Source organism: Pelophylax lessonae (genome assembly GCF_965119305.1).
Source record: "Pelophylax lessonae genome assembly, chromosome: 9".
Taxonomy (NCBI): Eukaryota; Metazoa; Chordata; class Amphibia; order Anura; family Ranidae; genus Pelophylax; species Pelophylax lessonae.
The window spans coordinates 84618360-84642909 of record NC_138776.1 but is presented as its reverse complement, the minus strand read 5'-3'; the positions used below and the strand labels follow the sequence as shown (position 1 = coordinate 84642909).

The 24550-nt window shown below is 41.8% G+C and overlaps 1 protein-coding gene across 7 annotated transcripts in view; it reads left to right on the top strand.

Moving 5' to 3' along the window:
- EXOC6 (exocyst complex component 6) overlaps nucleotides 1-24550 on the top strand; it is a gene marked incomplete at its 5' end in the record, with an annotated part of 513187 nt that overhangs the window by 284263 nt on the left and 204374 nt on the right. For all 7 annotated transcript variants that reach the window (XM_082267958.1, XM_082267957.1, XM_082267962.1 and 4 more), the window contains 3 exons: nucleotides 10913-11024; nucleotides 14332-14466; nucleotides 18635-18814. In XM_082267958.1, the coding sequence (XP_082124084.1) occupies nucleotides 10913-11024; nucleotides 14332-14466; nucleotides 18635-18814 (427 nt within the window). The remainder of the gene's footprint in view (nucleotides 1-10912; nucleotides 11025-14331; nucleotides 14467-18634; nucleotides 18815-24550) is intronic.

The window sequence follows — 24550 nt, the reverse complement described above, 5'->3', positions numbered from 1 at the left end:
TGTTTGAAACGTTGAGAGATATAAGATGTCAGTAGGTGGATCATGCCGCCAGTATCTACCCTATAATAAAATGTCTGCTTAGTGAAGGTCGATCCTTTTAAATGGCATCCGTAAAATTTACCGTCTAAAATAGCATCCGAGCAAAGAGAATGAAAGTATCCACGACCGTCCAGGATCTCGTATAATGCTCATTATCTGTGTCCTCTACACTGTATATAAGCACTGACCAAATGAGCTGTTTGTTTAGTCTGAGCAGCTTAACCTGTTCTATTGTGATACGCATTCTCTGTAATTGTCTTTCTCTACCTGGCCTGCTTTCAATCTGATAGAATAACATTGGAGAGCTCAGCTTGAAAACACAGCAGCCAGAAGCCACCTTCCAGCTTATCTCTCATTTCTTATCTGTTAATGAATGGAAATGAGCAGAGCTTCACACATCCTTAATTGATCCCGAGTACAATTTACACATAGTAACGAGTAACCTTTTGACCTAACCTGTAAATATTTACTGACAAAACACAGGTAGAGTATACACCGACTAACTGCATGTCAAAATTAGACAAACAGTTTGCGAGAGGTGAAGAAATAGCCCACTACAGCAATTATAAAGTGTCACCGCGCTAATTAACTGACGTGTGCCCACAACAACTCAGCGTCACACCGTTCTGATACGATCTGGTGTCAGCTCAAAGGAAACAATGACACAATCCGTGTGTTTAATAGTTCAGAGTCATAAAGGTGGCCATACATGGAGCAAACCGGCTGGATTTTGATGTATGTATGGGCGTTCCGTTCATAATAATTAAATCTATCGATTGACTTGTCATGAATGGGACTGCTGGAGAATTTCAAGAGGAGTTCCGGCCTATTTTGCAACTTTAGTGATTCCTGGAGTGCTAGCTATGCTGATCAGCAATTGGGCATTTTCAATTTTTTTCAGGGGTCCCTTACCTTATTTTCAGGGCATTTTTGATTGTACTTCCTCCTTCTCCCTCCTCTGTGGCCGCGGCCACCGACATCACTTCCGCCTTTGCATTGCATCCTGGGAGCTGTTTGTCATCACTCCCAGGAGGCTGGAATCAGGAAGAATTCCCAGAACACTCCCTGGAATCAGGAAGAAGGATACAGCAAATTACTTTGGCTTCAGATGCCCACGTCTAAGATAGCCGCGCCCAGACAGCGTTTTTAAAAGTACGATTTTGACTAAAATCCAATACTGTACACCTTGTAAGAATGAGAATAGCGGTTCTGTAAAGGGCGATGGATTAGTATTATAGGGGTATTTTTAGTTAAAAAAGGTATTTGAGGCCTGAACTCTGCTTTCAGTTCCATCAGCGCTGCAGTCAATAGATACAAAGACACAGCAAAGGTGGGGGGGTCGAGGAGAGGGAATCAGGTCAGTTTTTATCATTCAGCCGGCTGGCCGAATGGAGAAAACTGCCCCATGTATGAGCAGCTTTAAGAATCATTTTTTACATGGAACCAAGCACAGTAAAGCCTTTTAAAAAAAGAAGGTATTCACATAATTCATTCCATCACATAAAAGGATCATTCCTTACTGCTTTTTGCTCCTCTGGCCAGATGTTTATCCATAGCCACTGGTGTATAGTAAAATATAGCCTAATATTATCAAGCCATTTATTCTAAACGGGATCAGTTCCGCCGACAGGGGGGTACCACCAGGCCTCCCGTAGGGGGCCCGGGCACACAGGGGGCCCAGACAGCAGGGGGATCAATGTGGTGGAATGAGAGGACAAATTCAGAATGATGTACTGTGTCTCTCCCTCCAGCAGCTGAAAGTCAGTTTCTCCCCCTCTCCTTGCCACTGGCTTTTATCTGCTGGAGGGAGAGACCCAGACACAGTGCATTGTTCTGTAGTTGTCCCCCCTGCCGCACTGATCACCCTCCATATCTGATTCCCCCTTGTGCCCAATCACTCAGTACAGATCGCTCCTGTGTCCGTTCAAAACTGTGTTTCCTCTGCTTCAGTTTATGAATAGACCGGAGCCGCTGTCTCCTGTTCATTTATCTTCAGGGCAGCTGAGGCTACAGAGAAAGAAATTGTCCTCAATTCCTTTCTCTGTCTTGAAGGAGAGATTTAGGCTCCTGACTCCTGACTTTTCACCCAGGTGCCCTCCCCCCCCCCCCCAATTCCAATAGCATTGGAAAAAAAAGAATTGTAAAGCATAATTTAAACATTTTTAAAAATAAATTGTGGAACATAATTTAAAAAATTGGAAAAAATAATAAAAAAAAGTTGAAGGGCTTATTCACATGGGTTCCCTGTGAATGAGTAGTTTGTGTGGCCAGAGCCGCCTGGTATTCTATGAGAATGCAGTAGCTGTATGAACCCAGCCGCATGTCCTAATTTGATAAGTGTGCAGGTGTGGGTGAGTGACCCCGAATGCACTGTCTGTGTTTGGGGCCGTACACCTGCACCCACGCACTTGTTAAATTAGGACCGGAGACTGTGTTTGTACAGTTGCTGCATCCCCATAGCATAACATAGGCTGCCTGCACACAACAATAGCCACATAAAAAAAAAAAAACATGCCACAGCACCTATGTGCATGAGCCCCAAGACCTCATTTACACCCAGAACTTTATTAACTCAATGCAGTTATATTTAGCAGGAACTTTGTAAGGTGTGTTATGTTTCTGTCCACTAATAATGATTTTCATGTATTTTTAGTGAATACATTGTTTTGATATTTTCAGGGAAGGCCTGTTCTGTGTACGGGGCCCCACAATTTCTAACCGCAGCCCTGAACAGGATGCAATTGAACTAGAGAGAGTGCAGGGAAGGGCAACCAAACTGATAAGAGACTTGGAGGAGCTCAGTTATGTGCAAAGATTAGAGGAAATAAATGTATTCTTTCTTGAGAAGAGGAGATTAAGGGGGGATATGATCAACATGTATAAATACATAAGGGGTCCGTATAGTGAACTTGGTGTAGAGTTATTTACTTTAAGGTAATCAAAGAGGACAAGGGGCACTCTATACTTCTGTAGGAAAAGAGATTTAGGCAGGGTTCACACTGTTGCGAATTGGATGTGGGTTCTCCACATCCAATTGGATTCGGGTTTCTCTGCATCCAATTTGCAGGACAGGAGATTGTGCCCGCCTCTCAATGGATATGGTTCACACAGCTCTGTGTTGGCTGGGGAGCAGCTTGCAGAAAGGCTCTGTGCGCCTTCTGGTCCATTTGTCCATTAGACATTAATGGCTGTGTGTTGAGGTATTTTGAGGGGACAGCAAATTTACACTGTTATACAAGCTGTACACTCACTACTTTACATTGTAGCAAAGTGTCATTTCTTCAGTGTTGTCACATGAAAAGATATAATAAAATATTTACAAAAATGTGAGGGGTGTACTCACTTTGGTGAGATACTGTATAAAGTGATTATGGGATTATTTCCTTGTGAGTCAGACATACTCATACTGAGTGCTAATGAATCTTACCTGTTGTCCTTGAATTGATAGGGTTAAATCTTGAGAGCTCCGGTGTTATCGTGTAATGAAAATACCGGGCGTTGTAGTCTTCTGGATGAGAAGTAAAGCGGGTCTGTATACTTTTTTTGCTCATGGTTTTTGCAACCTGCTGGTTTTTCTCTATAGGAAAATTTTGTATCCCATTTAACCTCCCTAGTGGTATTCCTGAGTGTGGCTCGGGGGTTAATATAGTGTACCAAAAGCGGTAACCCCGAGCCACACTCGAGATTACCCCACAATAAAGCTCACCTTCCCCTGCTATCCCTCGCCATCCTCCCCAGCCATCCTCCAGACATCCTCACTCTGTCTCGGCCGTTGTGTGTTGGGCCGTGCCGGCACCTGTCTTCCAGTTCTCTTCCCTGCGAGCGTTGCGACGCAGGGGGGTGGAATTCAAAAAGTAAATAAAATAAATGACATGATACGAAGTTGTTATCCTAATGGATTACACTGTATCAAGTAATTTACGTCAGAATTTCACCTGCTGACTTTTCCAGTGCCCTGCCTGTGCTTTTCCAGTTCTTTGTGCCTGGAAAATTGAGAACGACCATGGCGTCCAAAAAAGCGTTCTTTTTGCGCTAAAGCGCTTTTAGATAGACTGGAAAACAGTGACAGTGAAACTGAGTCACTTAGAACTGAACGATAGCTATTTGTGGGAAAATTCGTCATCAGGTACGGAAAGTGACGACAGCGACAATTCTGCAACTGAGCTCAGCAATGTGTGCACTTGGTGTTCTATTGACTGCGGTACAGATCAGGCAGCGCCCCCAAGATTTCCATTTACAGGAGCATCTGGTATAAAAAGTTGGTGTTGACCATGACAACCCCTTGGCATACCTCCAATTGTTTTTGACCGATGAGGTTATTGAAAAAATTGTTACCGAGACCAACTGGTACAAAGACCAACAATGCGCTATGCATCAGAGGTTTGCAAGATGCAGAAAGTGGGAATCAGTGACCAAAGATGACATTTGGAAATTTCTGGGCCTAATAATTCTTCAGGGAGTGGTAGGAAAACCCCTGCAGAAGTAGTATTGGACAACCAATTCATTATTTGCCACTCCATTCTTTGGCACGGTCATGTCAGAATACAGATTTTTCCTCATAATGAAATATCTGCACTTTGAAAATAATGAAGAATTTGATGAAACAACTCATCCTGCACCAAAACTGAAATAATTTGGGAAGTATATCAAATGATTCTACAGCATTTCCAACGGAGCTATGTGCCAGAAAGAGACATCTGCATAGATGAAAGTCTAATGGCCAACAAGGGAAGGCTCAGCTGAGTGCAATACATTGCATCAAAGAGGGCACGATTTGGTGTAAAATCCTACATGCTGTGCGAATCATCAAAAGCAATTATGGAGTGGCAACATCTTCTGTTCTTTCACTGATTGAGCCATTGCTAAATCAGGGCTATTGTGTAACAACAGACAACATTTATACGTCTCCTAAACTTTATGAGGTTCTACTGCAGAACAAAACTGATGACTATGGAACCGCAAGGGCTAACCAGCGCGACTTGCCGCCAATGTTTGTCAAAAAGAAGCTGAAGAAAAATGGTTGCCTGGCAGAAAGGCAAAATGATGGCACTGCCATGGCGGGACAAGGAAGATGTATGCCTAATCAGTACAGTGCATAACACCTCCACTGTTATGGTACGCATGAAAGGTGGGAAAGAAGTAATGAAGCCACAAGTAGTGATAGACTACAACACCATGGGAGGTGTCATCAGAGCCGACCAAGCAATGACATTCTACCCAGCTATAAGGAAGCAGCAAAAAAATACTATAAAAAGATCTTCAAACATCTTCATGAGCAATGCTTGTGAAATCCATACATTCTGCTTAAAAAAAAAAAAAAAAGTGACAAGTCTTTGATTCATGCGGACTTTATTTGGAAAGTTGCCGAACAAATCTTTCGGAGTCACCAAACACCATCAATGGCTGTGAACAGATCTGGACGTCGTGCTGTTGGCGTTGTCAACCCGGAACGCTTAACTGGTCGTCACTTCATGGACTACATCCCACCAACTGAGAAAAAGTCGGAACCTACAAGGATGTGCGTGGTTTGTTGCTCAAAAAGAGAGGACAGTGGAAGGAAAATAAGAAAAGAAACCAGATACTATTGTCCCTATTGTGACGTCGGACTTTGTGCAGTCCCATGTTTCAAAATATTTCATACCCGAGATGTTTACTAAACCATTATTACAGTGACTAGTAATATTGCACCCCTTGTTTGTACATATTTTAGTGTTTTTGGTTTGATTTGATTATATTATTGAGAGATGTCTACTAGACAGATTTAAGTGGGTTATTCCTAAGAATTACAGGCCTAAAATATAAAACAATATTATATATATATATATATATATATATAATAACAATGAAATATAAAATATTTCCATGCAAATCAATGTACCGCTTTTAGCACAAAAATTCTGACCTAATCAGTCCGCCAGGGAGGTTAATCCTGTTTTTTTTGTTTTTAGTAAAATGTATTTTAACTTATCATACACAGGTTAAAGATCTTTCAGTCTGTGTGTTGATATATTTTGGGCTAATTTTTGCCCTTATTGAGTCCTCATTTTTTGACTATGAAACTGGTTAGTGAATGTCACATGACCACCTTCAAATGGCCGGTCCCCATCCCTGGTGTTCCTCCTGGGATAAGTGGCATTGACAGCCAAGACCTGTGTGGTCAGATCAGCATTGTATATCCCATAATCTAGCCCAACTCTATCTGCTGGCCCAATGTGATGCCATTCAGTGGTATTTTAGCAGGTGAATAGGAGCACTTCCATCACAAGTACTTTTGTTATCACTTCGCACTGACATTTGTTCTGACATCAGTTTGAGATGTTTCTATGATCATTCAGGATTCATTGACAGGTGCACTTGACCTCCTCCAGACCTGCATTTACCTGTGCTTCATGCAGATTTTGCATTGCAATAGACTTGCATAGGTATTGAAAACCTACTTGAAGCAAGCAAAAGCCTCTCAACACAGGAGCTTAGGGTCCATTCACAACAGCCGCTGTGTGGCAACATGTGGGGTGTGGTGAGGTGTGCAGCAGGACCAGCGCAGTGTTGTGCACTGATACCAGTGCAGTGCATTGTTATTTATTTATTTGCAAATAAACTTTATTGAATTGTCACATTTATAGAGTTCTATTGGCTGCCATGACTCATGCTGCGCTGGAAAAAATTACTGCACGCAGTACTTTTTCAGTGCACACCACCGCAGTGCCGGTTTACAGATGACAGGGCGGATCTTAAACAGGAAGGGGTGTGGCCTTGACAGGAAGGGTGGGTCATATTTAAATAAGAGGGTGCATGAGTTTAGCTAGGCCTAGGGGAGCACAAAACCTAAATAAACCTCTGGTCTACACCTTTCCTGTTTTGAATCAGTATTGGAGAGAGACAGTGTAACAACATAGGACAGAAATCTGTGTACATTTAGGGATCTAAAATACATTCCTTAGATCTTTGGGAATGTTCATATGATTTGTTTAAGTTAGAGGTTTATCCGGTTAGCCATATTGCAGTGTGCAAATGCAGTAACCTATAGCAACTAATCAGAATTCCTCCTTTACTGCTCTGTTTTCTGTGAGTTCAAATTTGGTTGGTTTATGTGGCACTTTATTATTGCTTATACACTTACCTCTCCGGACATCTAGCACTGGGCTTCCTCTTTGGTGCGTGGTTGCTGGAATTTTCTGGTTTCACCCATATTGCCGGTGTCACGACCAGTCAGGAGGCAGACATCCTGATCAGCGCTGTAGTCAATCAGGCGACAGCTCTTCTGATTGATGCGGCCTGAAATTGTAAGATGACGCATGGCTCTGCATTCAAGCAATGTAATGGTTCATGCATGGTTCAGCTGAACCTCCCCTGCTTCTGGCCTTACCTATATCCCCTTTCTTTACCAGTTCTCTGTTCTAGCCTCTGGGTACACCATGACTTCTAGTGTGCAAATTGTGCCCCATGACGCCAGAGCACCCCTGAATATCCAAGTGTCATCCAGTGCCAATGTGTTAGGGATGCCTCTGCACCTCCATGACTCCAGTGCAACCCAGAACATTCTGTATTATCTATTGGCCCCAATGTGTCCCAATTTGCCTTGTGGCTCTAGTGTACCTCAGTGTATCCTGTGTCTTCTATTGACCCCAGTGTTCCCTTATGTGCCATATAAATCCAGTGCACCTCAGAGTATCCTGGGTCTTTTATTGTACCCAGTGTTCCCCTATGTGCCGTGTGACTATAGTGCAGCTCAGAGTATGCTGATTCTTATATTGACCCCAATTTTCCCCTTATGTGCCGTGTGTCTCCATTGCACCTCAGAATATCCTGTGTCTTCTATACACCCCAGTGGGCCCCTGGGTGCCGTGTGACTCCAGTGCACCTCAGAATATTCTGTGTTTTCTATTGTTCCTGTGTGGCTCTATGTGCCCTGTGACTCCAGTGCACCTCAGAGCATCCTGTGTCATCTAGTGACTCCTAGTGTGCCCTGTGTGCTTCTATGACACCAGTTTCTCCACGCTTTTGCCTCATCTGAACGGTCCTTTTGTCAGTCTCTGACATGTGATCTTTACACTGTTCGTCTGAATAATGACCATATATGTAATGTTTTAGTGCTTTCAGTATTATTATTATCAATCAATGTTATGTGTAACCCCTTAAGTGTTGCGTCTGTATCATGTGACTATGTGATTGGCTCTCACGGCGGTCACATGATCGGGAGCCTGCAATGCTAGCTCCCAATCAGAAGCCTTAACTGAGAGCTGTTAGCGCTCTTAGCTTTGAGCATACAACTTCTTGCCACCTTTATGCGTGTATGCTGCGCCCTACCATATGTGGTCGGTAAAAGGTTAAAAGTGTAGTTTTATTTCTAACTTTTCTTTTTTTTTTTTAAGTAATTGGACACAGATAATATACAGTATCTCACAAAAGTGAGACTCACATTTTTGTAAATATTTTATTATATCTTTTTATGTGACAACACTGAAGAAATTACACTTTGCTACAATGTAAAGTAGTGAGTGTACAGCTTGTATAACAGTGTAAATTTACTGTTCCCTCAAAATAATTCAACACAGCCATATTGTCTAAACCGCTAGCAACAAAAGGGAGTACACCCCTAAGTGAAAATGTCCAAAATGGGCCCAATAGCCATTTTCCCTTCCTGGTGTCATGTGACTCATTAGTGTCACAAGGTCTCAGGTGTGAATGGGGAGTAGGTGTGTTAAATTTGGTGTTCTCACTCTCATACTGGTCACCGGAAGTTCAACATGGCACCTCATCGCAAGGAACTCTCTGAGGATCTGAAAAAAAAATTGTTGCTCTACATAAAGATGGCCTAGGCTGTAAGAAGATTACCAATACCCTGAAACTGAGCTGCAGCATGGTGGCGAAGACCATACAGCGGTTTAACAGGACAGGTTCCACTCAGAACAGGCCTCGCCATGTTCAACCAAAGAAGTTGAGTGCACGAGCTCAGTTTCATATCTAGAGGTTGCCTTTGGGAAATAAACGTATGAGTGCTGCCAACATTGCTGCAGAGGTTGAAGGGTTGGGGTGGTCAGCCTGTCAGTGCTCAGACCATACGCCACATACTGCATCAAATTTGTCTGCATGGCTGTCGTCCCAGAAGGAAGCCTCTTCAAAAGATGATGCACAAGAAAGCCCGCAAACAGTTTGCTGAAGACAAGCAGACTAAGGATATGGATTACTGGAACCATGTCCTGTGGTCTGATGAGACCAAGATAAGCCTATTTGGTTCACATGGTGTCAAGCCTGTGTGGCAGCAACCAGGTGAGAAGTACAAAGACAAGTATGTCCTGCATGATGGTGGGAGTGTCATGGTCTGTGGCTGCATGATTGCTGCCAGCACTGGGGAGTTACCGTTCATTGAGGGAACCATGAATGCTAACATGTACTGGCGGCACAGTGGTGTAGTGGTTAGCACTTTCACCTAGCAGCAAGAGGGTCGCTGGTTCGAATCTCAACCATGACACTACCTGCGTGGAGTTTGCATGTTCTCCCTGTGCCTGCGTGGGTTTCCTCTGGGTACTCCGGTTTCCTCCCACACTCCAAAGACATGCTTGTAGGTTAATTGGATCCTATATAATTGGCCCTACTATGTATGTATAAATGTGAGTTAGGGACCTTAGATTGTACGCTCATTGAGGGCAGGGACTGATGTGAATGTGAATGTGTAATGTATATGTAAAGCGCTGCGTAAATTGACAGCGCTATATAAGTACCTGAAATAAATAAAATGTACTGTGACATATTGAAGCAGAGCATGATCCCCTCACTTCAGAGACTGGGCTGCAGGGCAGTATTCCAACATAATAACGACCCCAAACACACCTCCAAGACGACCACTACCTAGCTAAAGAAGCTGAGGGTAAAGGTGATGGACTGGCCAAGCATGTCTCCAGACCTAAACCCTATTGTGCTTCTGTAGGGCATTCTGAAACAGAAGGTGGAGAAGCGCAAGGTCTCTAACATCCACCAGCTCTGTGATGTCGTCATGGAGGAGTGGAAGAGGACTCCAGTTGCAACCTGTGACGTTCTGGTGAACTCCATGCCCAAGAGGGTTAAGGCAGTGCTGGAAAATAATGGTGGCCACACAAAATATTGACACTTTGGGCCCAATTTGGACATTTTAACTTAGGGGTGTACTCACTTTTGTTGCTAGCGGTTTAGACATTAATGGCTGTGTGTTGAGTTATTTTGAGGGCACAGCAGATTTACACTGTTATACAAGCTGTATACTCACTACTTTACATTGTAACAAAGTGCCATTTCTTCAGTGTTGTCACATGAAAAGATATAATAAAATATTTACGAAAAATGTGAGGGGTGTACTCACTTTTGTGAGATATTGTATATAGGGGAGGAAATCTCCAGTGTAACTTCATTGGGCAGATCACTCTGGCTGCTGCTGTGTGTTGATGACAGCTACACTTCAAAATATAATTTCCATCAGATGTAAATAATCTCAACTATTTTCTTTTTTGACTGGACAAATTTGGGGTTTGTTTCAGGATAAGACAGGGACAGAAGCTAATCTAAATAGGATTATTTTTAGATTTTTCTCTTACGCATTTGCAAAGCAGAAACCTAGTTTTGTTTTCTGCTGCTTGATGGATTCAGAGATAAGTCCGCAGACAAAGAAACAGTCATATTGTGGGGTTGTAATAATTCCCAGTTGAGGCGGTGTCAGAGAGCAGAAGTCAAAGGTTTGTTACTGGTGGCGCCTGCAGTGGAAAGAAACCGAGAAATGGCGGGGTTACCAGCAGCCGCAGACAAAGCACATTCTGTGGACATTTTATCTCATTCATATTTTAGGATGTATTCTAGGTGTTCCGTGCTGTTTAATACATATGTTTTCCTGACCTTTTTCCAGCTCGACAGAAATTGATGATATGCTTAGGAAATCTACCAACCTACTTCTCACAAGAACCTTAAATAGCGGATTGCAAAACCTTATCAAAAAGCCTCATATAGGTCTAACTGAGGTAAGTATTATTTGCTTTATGTACCTACCGAATACCAAGAATGAAAGAGTACCTGCCGCAACATTTCTAAGCTAGCAGAATAAACTTGTGTCCTTTTGGGCATGGAGCCATACTACTCCTTCCTTGGGGGTCTTGGCTGGCCCAAGTTGAATAAGGCCCTGAATTTTTTGGTTAGGCCTTCCACAGATCTGCACATCATTTCACACCTAAACAGCTTCTGAAACTTCACCAAGGCCGAAGTTGCAAGTTGAAAAAATGTTCTGTTCAACATTTCAATATTTAAAATAATTTTTTTTCATGGCACAATTGCAGATGTGCTACAGAGCACTGCTAGGTCACGAAGGCTGGGCAGAGCCCTTCGCCACATCTGCACATGTGCCAGACCTTCAGAGATGGCAGTACTGGTGAAAGGGCAGTGGGGCCAACATTAAGAATACTGAAATTCATTTTTAAGCCCTACAGCACTGGAAGATTTTAGCCTAACACAGCAGCCACCAGCACACGGGGCACTCTTCATTAATGGTAAGTACCATCCCTGGTGCTGTTTTTTTAAAGTGGAATTAACCCATGGATTTACCGGGGTTAAAAAAACAGATACATTCCCAGCATGCCAGGATTGCAAACTGTCACATTTGCTTGTGTTCTCAACCAAACTGTTAAACCATCAAATGGCTGGTGTCATAACAGATCCCTTGTGCAGCACCATGGCAATTGCAGATCAAACAAAGGCTAAGATGGTAACTTCCTTGGCTGAAAAGGATAGGAGGGTTTAGTTCCACTTCAAGAAAAAATTTCACTAAACTTCAGCTTTTAGGATTTAGTAGTCTCTTAAAGAGCAGTTACTTACTTTCTTCGTAATAAGATTTTTACTTCTTATGTGCCCACACATATCTCAACTCTTTTCATCCGGTTGGACTAAATCTTTCTAATGGAGGCCCTATATGCTTCCATTTTATTATCCGATCAATGTATGATTCAATTAAAATGAACAAATCCGCAAATAAAATAATTGCCATAATTTCTCTTCTGATCAATTTAGATTCAGTTTAGATTGGATTCGATCAAACTTAGTCGATCAGCCAGGGTGGAAAATTATTTATTATGCATTGATCTACACCACTAACATGCTTTGGTTATGACTCTGATTGTAATTTGATTGATCATCATGTGGCATATTGATTAGGTTGTTGACTATAATTCAAATATTCATATCGGGAGAGATTAATCAGAAAATAAATTGATTATTCATCAAAGCATGTAAGGCCTTGTTCACACAGGTGTACTTAAGCGTACACTTATGTGGGGGGAGGACCTGCACCTGCAGCCACAGGAATGTCAAATTGGAAGCAGCGGCTGTATCCGTGTATCCTAATTTACATGAATGGGATTGCTTGCACAGGGATGCACAAAACACCTGTGCATCCCATGGGGACAATTATGCATGCATGTACTCTTAAAGCAAAGTTCCACTCATTTTTGTGCTTATTAAAAGTTAGCAGTTGTAAAAAGTGTAACTTCTGACTTTTAATAAACACACACTCACCTGTCCCGGGGTCCAGCAATGCAGTCGCCCGTAGCCTTTCCACGGCAAGTGTGGGCGCCCGGCTGTGACAGCTTGCAGCTTCACAGCTGGGTGTGCACTCTGCACATGCGCGAGCCGCACAGCGCCTCCCCATTGGTTGGGCAATCTTCTGGGACCTCTGACGTGTCCCAGAAGATTGCAAGGAGGGAGGGGGAGAGGAGAACTTTCGTTCGAGCCGCCTAGGTGGCTCAAGTGGAAGTGGGATCAGGTAGCTGTCAAAAATGACATGCCAAATGTGGCATATTTGGGGGAGTGGAGTGCTTAAAGAGAAACTTCCCCTTTTGGGCGGAGCTCTGCTTTAAGTATGCCTGTGTAAATGGGACCTGTCATGTGTCAAGTTGTATGTTTTCAATGTCTTTCAAGAAAGTGTTTGATATTTTGAACAAAACACGCACATTTTTAAGCTACCACCACACACACTACAATCTATTTGAATGAAGCAATGATATGCTATGTTTTGCCTGATATCCTGGCACCTAGAAGCATATACTGTATAAACAAATACATAAGCCATGAAATTAAGATCATAGACCGATAAAGTGAAAAACATTATTTATCTCATTACAATGGCATCTAAAAGTCAGTGGGTTACATTAGGCAGCAAGTAAGCATGTTGTCCCTGAAGTTGATGTGTTGAAAGGAGAAAAAAATGTGCATTGTGGTTTATGGTGTAGGGGGCTGCGTAGCTGCAGACCAGTCAGGGTGCCCATGCTGACCCGTGTCCATAGCCACAAGTGCCTACAATGTGCACGTGAGCATCAGAGCTGGACCACAGAGCAAAAGAAGAAGGTGACTCTGATAAATTACGTTTTCTTTTACATTATGTGGATGGTTGAGTGCATGTGCCTTTTTTGCCAGAGGAAGAGATGGCACCAGAATGCAGTATGGGAACTAGGCAAGGTTTTGGAGGCAGTATGATGCTTTGGGCAATGATCTGCTGGGAAACCGTCCTGCCATTTATGTGGATGTCATTGACATATATTATCTACCTAAACATTGTTGCTGACCAAGTACACCCCTTCATGGAAATGGTATTCCCTGATGGCAGTGGCATCTTTTAGCAGGGTAATGCGCCTTACCACACTGCAAAAATGGTTCAAGAATGGTTTAAGGAACACAACAATAAGCTTAAAGTGTTCCCTTGGCCTCCAAATTCTCCAGATCCCAGTGCATTTGAGGAATGTGCTCGAAAAAACAAGTCTGATCCATGGAGGCCCCACTTTGTATCTTACATTACTTAAAGGATCTGCTACTGCCAGCTTGGTGCCAAATACCATAGCATACCTTCAGAGGTCTAGTGGTGTACATGCCTTAATGAAACAGGGCTGTTTTGGTGGCAAAGGGAGACCTACTCAATATAAGGTGGGTCATCATGTTATGGATGGTTGGTGTATAGGTGGCACAATTACAGGTCTAGATGATTCTGTTTGAAAAACGCTTAATAAGACAGTCACTTCACATAGGTCAGTGTCTTCATTATGTCATTACGTTTGTATTAAAAGCATTTACTTACATAAACTTGCTTAACCCTAAGGTTTGGGTGTTCCTCCCTGCATTAAGGAAGCTGTATAGTTCTCTGAGCACAGCTCTGGGCTATATGTAGCATGGTTGAATCCTGTAATACAGTAATTACAGCAGTATAGGAAGAACAGTAGCTCTGTAGAATAAAATCAGGTGGAACCGGGTGGTAAATGCCTATTATGAGTTGTTTTTTCTGCTTTGTAGCTTGTGCAGATCATCATAAACACCACACACCTGGAACAAGCCTGTAAATACCTGGAGGACTTTATTACCAATATTACAAATATTTCACCTGAGACTGTTCACACCACAAGACTTTATGGCCTGTCCACTTTCAAGGTGAGTTTAATTGTTCTTCTCCTCAAAGGTGACACAACCAGCTCTAGTAACAAAAGTAATTGCTGTCCCATAATGCTCACTAAATAGTCAACCTTTGTAAATTTTTAAAGGGATTTTCCACTTTCAGTATTATTTATTAGTGTGGTAAAGTCCTAAGCTGGGTGGGTCACTCATAGCCCCAACAATTGAAGATGATAGGACCTGATATGTCATAGCTTTCTTTAAGGCGGGGATAGCCAACACCGCACCTGCTTTAGAAATTCGTTCACATTCTTTACAGATTATTATAAACATTGCAGATTATGGAGGAGAACAGTACAGTGGGGAAAATAATTATTTGATCCCCTGCAGATTTTGTAAGTTTGCCCACTTACAAAGAAATTAAGGGTCTATAATTTTTATCATAGGTGTATTTTAAATGATAGAGAAAGAATATCAACCAAAAATCCAGAAAAAAAAAACACGATACAAATGTTATAAATTGAGTTGCAGTTCAGTGAGTAAAATAAGTATTTGATCCCCATGCAAAACATGACTTAGTACTTAGTGGAGAAACCCTTGTTGGCAAGCACAGAAGTAGAACATTTCTTGTAGCTGGTGACCAAGTTTGCACACATCTCAGGGTGGATTTTGATCCACTCTTCTATACAGATCTTCTCTAAATCCTTACGATTTCCTGGCTGTCGCTCGGCAACTCAAATTTTCTGCTCCCTCCATAAATTTTCTATAGGATTAAGGTCTGGAGACTGGCTAGGCCACTCTATGACCTTAATGTGCTTCTTCTTTAGCCACTCCTTTGTTGCCTTGATGGTATGTTTTGGGTCATTGTCATGCTAAAAGACCCTTCCATGACCCATCTTCAGTGTTCTGGCTGAGGGAAGAAGGTTCTCATCTAATATTTTACAATACATGGCCCCGTCCATTGGCACCTTAATGCGGCAAAGTCAGTCTGTACCTTTAGCAGAGAAACAGCCCCAAAGCAAAATGTTTCCACCTCCGTGCTTGACTGTAGGGATTGTGTACTTAGGGTCATAGTCAGCATTTTTCTTCCTCCAAACACGGCGAGTTGAGTTCATTCCAAATAGCTCAATTTATAACATTTGTTTTATGTGTTTTTTTCTGAAATTTATAAAATATAGACCCATCATTTCTTTGTAAGTGGGCAAACTTACAAAATTTGCAGGGGATCAAAGAATTATTTTCCCTACTGTACATACAATTTGCTTTTACAAGTAGAAGGACATTGAGGTTGATTTACTAGAGCTTAGTCTGCACTTTTTCAAGGAATTATTCCCTTAGCTTAACAAATGAGGCAAAGCTCTGTTGACTTGCCTCATCCAATCATGTACAAGCAAGATGATGTTTTTTTTTCCCTTACATGCGATTGAATATTCTTTGCAAAGTGAATTTCCAACACAGTTAAGGGAACATTCCCTTGCAAAGTGCAACTTCCTTTGCAAAGTGAACAGTCTATTTGCCTTCAGTAAATCAATCCCATTGTCTTTTCGAGGTTAAGACATTCTTATACTTGTTTCAATAAAAAATTTTAAATTGGCATGATTTATTATGAATAAATAGCAAATTGATTTTAGGACAGCACAGTAGCTTTGGTTAGCACAGTGGCTTTGCTGTGCTGGGGTACTTTTTTTTTCTTCAGCTTCCAACCAAATTTGCTCTAGTGTGTTGCACCTGTAGCAAGAAACTGATTTGGTTACTCCCTGGGACATCATGTCCAGATGTCTTCAAGCGCAGCTGCTGGGAACTTTCTCTAGGGAAGCTAGTAATGTAAGTACCCCCCCCCCCTTTCCTTCCCCAGAGCTATATCTCCCAAGTGCTTTTTCCCTACACACAATGTATTGACAGGCTCCAGGGAAGCAAGGCAGCATTGTTTTGCTAGGATATGTCATTGGAGTTGATTTACTAAAGACAAAAAGGCTGTTCGTTTTGCAAGGAAAGGTCCCCCTAGTTTTGTCAATGTGGTGAAAATGTACTTCGCAAAGAAACCCCAATCACAGTATTTATGCTTGCACATGATTGGAGGATGGAAGTCAGCAGAGCATCATCTTTTTGACTAAGCTAAGGGTAAGTTCAAGTGCAATTTCCTTTGCTAAGTGAACAGCTTATTTGCTTTTTGTAAACCAATCCCAGTGTATGCATATGGAGAGGCACAGAGAGAGGGGTGGAGGATAGGTGGAGTTCTGTAGTCCATCAGAGAGGGCTGACAATACAGCCAGATCAACACACATTCTTCCATGGTTGTAGTAAATTTAAGGAGAAACATTATGGGAAATTGTGCTTATACAGTATCTCACAAAAGTGAGTACACCCCTCACATTTTTGTAAATATATTTTTTCATGGGACAACACTGAAGAAATGACACTTTGCTACAATGTAAAGTAGTAAGTGTACAGCTTGTATAACAGTGTAAATTTCCAAAAGAACTCTCTGAGGATCTGAAAAAAAGAATTGTTGCTCTACATAAAGATGGCCTAGGCTATAAGAAGATTGCCAAGACCCTGAAACTGAGCTGCAGCACGGTGCCCAAGACCATACAGCTGTTTAACAGGACAGGTTCCACTCAGAACAGGCCTCGCCATGATCAACCAAAGAGGTTGAGTGCACGTGTGCAGCATCCTTTTCAGAGGTTGTCTTTGGGAAATAGACTTATGAGTGCTGCCAGCATTGCTGCAGAGGTTGAAGGGGTGGGGGGTCAGCCTGTCAGTGCGCAGACCATACGCCGCACACTGCATCAAATTGTTCTGCATGGTTGTTGTCCCAGAAGGAAGCCTCTTCTAAAGATGATGCACAAGAAAGCCCACAAACAGTTTGCTGAAGACAAGCAGACTAAGGACATGGATTACTGGAACCATGTCCTGTGGTTTGATGAGACCAAGATAAACTTATTTGGTTCAGATGGTGTCAAGCGTGTGTGGCAAGATGGTGGCGGGAGTGTCATGGTCTGCGGCTGCATGAGTGCTGCCGGCACTGGGGAGCTACAGTTCATTGAGGGAACCATGAATGCTAACATGTACTGTGACATACTGAAGCAGAGCATGAACCCCACGCTTCAGAGACTGGGCCGCAGGGCAGTATTCCAACATAATAACCCCAAACACACCTCCAAGACGACCACTGCCTTGCTAAAGAAGCTGAGGGTAAAGGTGATGGACTGGCCAAGCATGTCTCCAGACCTAAACCCTATTGAGCATCTGTGGGGCATTCTCAAATGGAAGGTGGAGGACTGCAAGGTCTCTAACATCCACCAGCTTTGTGATGTTGTCATGGAGAAGTGGAAGAGGACTCCAGTGGCAATCTGTGAAGCTCTGGTGAACTCCATTCCCAAGAAGGTTAAGGCAGTGCTGGAACATAATGGTGGCCACACAAAATATTGACACTGGGCCCAATTTGGACATATTCACTTAGGGGTGTACTCACTTTTGCTGCCAACGGTTTAGACATTAATGGCTGTGTATTGAGGTATTTTGAGGGGACAGCAAATTTACACTGTTATACAAGCTGTACATTCACTACTTTACATTGTAGTAAAGTGTCATTTCTTCAGTGTTGTCACATGAAAAGATATAATAAAATATTTACAAAAATGTGAGGGGTGTACTCACTTTTGTGCGATACTGTATTGCAGAAATATACAGACATACAAATGAATCACTTCCACATTGAGATCTGTTGAGTTTAGTCCTTACAGAAATACTCTTTGATTTTATAATTCCTTTACAACTCTAATATTTTACATTGTAATATAGGGAACAGAATGTTGCTTTCTATAACTTTCATTTGACATTTATTAAAGTTTGTACCTGCACAGAAAATCCCTTTTCTTTGCCCACGGGGCTCCCTTATTGAGAACATTTCATTACTGATTAACAAGCTTTTAAAAATGATCTATAGCAGGCTTGCTAATTTGGGCGTTTTGTTCACTAGTAAAGGATGGACTGGCAAGTCAGCGGTAAGTGAGTTACTGCTATAACCATGACACTTTGATTGATTATCTTCAATATAATACTAATGAGCTGCAAGACTGTAGATCTAAATTTAAAAGCAAATTTCTATTTGTCATGTAGGAGAAGCACTGGAGTTTCACGCAGTATCCAGTTTTGATTGATTGTAATGGATAACACTCTGTAACCTGTGCACTGTTCTGTTCAGGATGCAAGGCATGCAGCCGAAGAGGAAATATACACCAAACTCAACCAAAAAATTGATGAATTCATCCAGCTCGCAGACTATGACTGGATAATGGCGGAGCCAGATGGAAGGGCCAGCGGGTACCTAATGGATCTGATTAATTTTTTACGAAGCACATTTCAAGTTTTTACTAACTTGCCTGTAAGTTTTTTGAATTACCTATGTTTACTGTCTACTTGAAGTAAATGAATGTGTAGTTTTTTATTATAGGAACATTTGTAAGTTCAAAGCATATTTCCATTTTTGCATGTGTTGTGCATTTTCATGTGCTCCAGTTGGCTTCTATGGCCCTCATAGTGCCTATTGATGGATTAAAAAAAAGTTCCCTAACTGCTTTCCAGGACGATCCTCAACCCAACGCATATATTTAACTAGACCCATTGAAAACAAAGCAGTACCAAGTAACTTGTGTTTTGATGAGTCGTACATTAACCACTTAAGCCCCGGAGGATTTGGCTGCTAAAGGACCAGGGGTTTTTTTGCGATTTTTTACTGCGTGACTTTAACGGACAATTGCGCGGTCGTGCGACGCTGTACCTAAACGAATTTGACGTCCTTTTTTTCCCACAAACAGAGCTTTCTTTTGGTGGTATTTGATCACCTGTGCGATTTTTTGATCACGCGCTATAAACAAAAAAAGAGCGTAAATTTTGCAAAAATACAATATTTTTCACATTTTTTTATATGAAATTCCCCCAAAAAAAATGTAAAAATCAAAATTTTTTAACATTTTTCGGCCAATTTGTTTTATGCTACCTATGTTTGGTAAAAAAAATCGCAAAAAGCGTATTTTGATTGGTTTGCGCAAAAGTTATCGCGTTTACTAACAAAGGGAAAGATTTTTGTCATTTTTGGTGTTTTTTTTTTAACGCGTAATGGCGGCGATCTGCGATTTTTTTTTCGGTACTGCGACATTGCGGCGGACAGATCGGACCCTTGACTGACATTTTTGACACTTTTGGGGGTACCAGTGACATTACTGCAGTAATCAGTGCTATACATATGCACTGTTACTGCAAAAATGACACTGGCAGGGAAGGGGTTAACTTTATTGGACAGGGAGGGGTTAAGTGTGTCCTAGGGGCGTGCTTTCTACTGTGCAGGGACATTGCTATTGGTGTAAAAGCAAAGATCAACAGTTCTACATAGTAGAATGGTCAGATCTTCACTTTTACACAGGGAGAACTGACAGGCAGCTTGTTTACACAAGCCGCTCTGTCTTTCTCCCTTCACAGGAGCGATCGCAGTGTGACTGGCGGACATCGAGTCCGCCGGTCACACGCACTGACTTGTCTGTGAACGAGCCGCGGCGGGCGCGCGCCTCGGCGGGCGCGCGCCCGCCCGCAATAGGCTCGCAAGTCAGTGACAGGCGAGTGACGTATCGATACGTCACTCTGCCTGGCCGGGGGCTGACCGCCGCAGTATATAGTCGTGCGGCGGTCGGCAACCGGTTAAGGCAACTTTCACAAGGGTGGCCAGGGGCAGTAAAAACCGGAGGTTGAGCTGCAGTTTTAAGTACCCTCAACCTGCCTGCCTAATGCCTATAATACTAACAAAATGGGCATTGTGGCAGATTTATTGTAGCAAATCAAGTTGACAGACAGCAATGCCTGTCAGTCCCGGCCATTCACGTCAATGCGGCTACCCCTCAACTGCCAGGCAAAAGCTTGGCTTACACTTGTGGAGCATTAGTCTAACTGAAAATTACCATTTGGCAAAAATAAAAGCAACAAAAAAAAAAGTATTCTCGAGGCTGCAGGATCAGCTCCTGAACACCTGACAGCAGCTGCTTAGCTGCAAGTGTGAAATTAGTCTAAAAGCCATAGGTGTGAACGTCGACTAAGTCAGCTGAGTAAAGTTGAGAGATTGGGGAGAGAATCTAGACTGTGTTTTGAGAGTGCTACACTCAACACATTTATGGACTTTTAATACAAAATATTTTATATTTACAAGTGTAAAGAAATTGAACAGGGTACACCTATTTTACACTTTAAATATAAAAAAAGCTTAATAAAGAAAACTCCTAATATTCACTATAGCTTTCCTAGCCGTAGCATATGACACTATTATATGGGAACATATGGGAGTGGGTGTATTCAGCCAGAACATAGCTATGAACCTCACAAACATATCTTGAACGTGTCACCAGTTGGAAGACTAAATGGAAGTTTAGAATTAGACTGTGGGTGGCAGCGCAATTAGCACAGAGCAAGTGCCCACAGATATCTAGGGTCTAGCTGGGACATTGCGATGAGAAAATCATAATTACGGTATTATCAGAAGTACTTATTGGATTGGTAAACTAATTATTCTGAACAAGTATGTGTTTGCATTTTAGATGTAACATTCCTTTAAAGAGACATTGCCATGCAAAACCAATAAAGAAACTTCTACCTGTACAAAGTTCGGGCACCAAGAGGTACCTGCAGCAGCCTCTAAAACTCTGCTATAACCATTCTGACAGGCAAAGCTTTGGCATTCCTAATACAGAAGCTTGCCTACCCAGTTCACTTTCGTTCTAGGGGTGCGGCTTATCGTTAAAGTCCAATGCTACCTGAAAATTTCGGAGGTTTATCTGCTAGAACGCCCAATATTTTGCTGTAACAGGAATGTTTAAGATCAGTGGTTGTCAACTTATGAGCTAAAGGGGGTTTCAAATGTATGGCATGGAGAGTTATCTTGGTCTCTGTGTAGGGAGTATGCAGTGAGCACACTCTCAGCACAGAAACACTGGTCGTCCAGCGACGCATATATGCAGCATGTGGGCGTTAAAGCCCACCCTTTTGCTGCTGCAAAAATGTGTTTTATGTTAGCGGTAATGGGTTGATAGAAATCAAAGTGAGAATAAAATACCCTCACAGGAGGAGAATGTAATTAACACCTATTTGTGGCCCAGGATGGTAGTTAGTCCATGAAGCCCCTCCAGCCATGGCGAGTAACAGGGACTGTAGCTGAAAGATCTCTGGGATTCTGGGATTGGCTCCATAACACCTGATAGCACAACTTTAAGTGATGGTGAAACTACCTCCCGCTTCCAGGTGGATGCTGAACTGTACAAATTGTGCTAGCAAGTCTCATGGAGCTGACTTTCAACTTTAGCCCCAAATGAGCTAATCCTGGCTCTACCTTCATTCAATATTCCTCCTGTTGCATTCTCTGTCATTACAAATTTTATTCAAAATTACAGCAGAGATTGGGACCTAATTCCCATCACTAATGTGAAGTTCTGGGACCTGGAACATCTTGAAATCAAAGTCTTTGAATGATGATAGTTGGTTTTGCTCTCTAATATCCACCAAAACTGATATATCACTTTTAGTGGACTGATTTACCTGCATTGGTGAAGCTACTGATGGAGACCCAATAGTGATTATTTTTTTTTTCCCAGAAACAATGACAGTTTTTCTAAAACATGAGGTATATACAGTGCTCAGCATAAATTAATACACCCCAACTGTTTTGTTAAAAAAACCTTTAATTTCCTTTTAGAATCAACATTTTCTATGGGACACTATACTACAAAATACTCGCACAAATGCGGGCCATTGATGGCAACCAACATTTTTTAATCTGCACAAACAAAAAAAGTATTTTTCCTAATAAATTCATTCAAGACCATGTAGCAATAAATACAACCCAATGAAAGTCTTAGGAGCAAAGCTAAATTTTAGACAACAAAATCCTAACTAACAAGAATTCAACTACAGAGTCTATGTATTCATTAAACAGGTGTCCAGCAGACAACTGATTATAAAAGGGTGTTACTCAACAAAGAAAAACCCTTCCCATTTCATGCTGTCAGCAATGGCACCACATGGAAGAATAATGTCACAAGGCCTGAGAAAGAAAATAATTTCTTTACACTAGAAAGGTGAAGGCTACAAGAAGATCACCAAAGCTTCACTTATCAGTCTAAATACTGTAGCAAAAGTGATACAAAAATTAACCAAAGATGAAACTGCAACCAACTCACAGAGATGTCCAGGCCGTCCACGAAAGTTAACACCACGACAAGAGCATCTTCTGATGAGAAGGGTTGAAGAAAATCGACATGCAAGTTCACTGCAGTTAGCTAAAGAAGTAGAAAGCCAAATGATTGTTTCTCGTGACACAATATGGCATACACTGCAGAGAAATGGCATGCATGGGTGTCGTCCACGAAGGAAGCCACCTAAAACCCATGCACAAAAAAGCCTGACTAGTATTTGCCTGGTAATAAAAAGAAAAATGTCAGCGCCTAATCCACAAAAAAATAGCAGCTTGCAAAACAGTGTGAACATACAAACACCAGTGAAATAAATAAATAAAAGGCTGCAGCGCTAAACAATATTATGAAAAGTGTCTAAAAAATCAAGTCCTTCAATGGAACATAAGTCCAAACAACTCATAAATCCAAGTGGAAGACGATATTCTGTGTCAATGTGAATTCAATACCGACATCAGCTAGTGTTTCTCCACCGAAGTAAAAAGTGAACACTCACCAGACCCATATGCTGTCTTTTCAGGTGAAAGTATGTGAGATGAAGCCAGCGGAATCAAGCTGGGAATGTTCTTCTTATCCCTTCACCGGACATGCTTTCCTCAGATGTTAAATCCAGAGTGGCAAATTAACAGGCAGGAGAGAAAAGAGATCTCCTCATGGTGTAGTATTTATTAAAACCTCCACAATGATTAAAAAACAATGTACAAAACACAAATGGAGATTCATACAGTGCAACAACATATATGGCACTTACATATAAAGCCACCAGACTAAAAATCGACTGGTGGCTTATGGACCTCTGGCATATAACCCTGCTCTACGGGCGTTTCGTTCCACGCGCTTCTTCAGGAGCATTAAGGAGATCTCTTTTCTCTCCTGCCTGTTATTTGCCACTCTGGATTTAACATCTGAGGAAAGCATGTCCAGTGAAGGGATAAGAAGATCATTCCTTGCTTGATTCCTCTGGCTTCATCTCACACGCTTTTAGCCGTCCTGAAAAGACAGCATATGGTTCTGGTGAGTGTTCACTTTTTACTTTGGTGGAGAAATACTAGCTGATGTCAGTAATGAATTCACATTGACACAGAATATCATCTTCCACTTGGATTTATGAGTTGTTTGGACTTATGTTCTATTGAAGGACTTGAGTATTTGCCAGGGCCCATGCTAAAAAATGAAGACTACTAGGACTCTGTTCTCTGAAGAGATGAGACCAAGATAAATGTTTTTTGAACTGATGGTACAAAACTATATGGCGTCGCAAAGGTGAGGAGTACAAAGAAAAATGCATGGTGCCTACAGTGAAACGTGGTGGCAGTGTCCTTCTGTGGGGCTGCATGTGTGCTGCTGGTGTCGAGGAGCTGCATTTCATTGATGGTATCATGAATTCACAGATATACTGCTCTATATTGAAAGAGAAAATGCACTTTTCCAACATGACAATGATGCAACACACACATCACACACATCAAGTCACAGCCACTGTTGCATTATGGGGTGAAAGTGATTCAGTGGCCAAGAATGTCTCCTGATCTGAACCCAATGGTACACCTATGGGAAATTCTGAAGAGACAAGTTAAGCATCACTCTCCATCCCGCATCCAGGTTCTAAAAGGTCGTTCTTGAAGAATGGAAAAAGATAGATGTTTCAATATGTCGCCAACTTCTTCATTCTATACCTAGAAGACTTGGTGCTGTCCTTATAAAGTATGAAGGTCATACAAAATACTAGATGTAGTCGTTTTTTTTGTGGGGTGAATTCATTTTTGCATCAACTAATTTAAGTAAAACTGAAGATTTTGTAACCTAAGTTATATTATTAAAGTATACCTAAAGGCAAAACTTTTTTTTTTTAGTTTTGGATAGAGTAGAGATAGATTAGAACACCTGGCAAT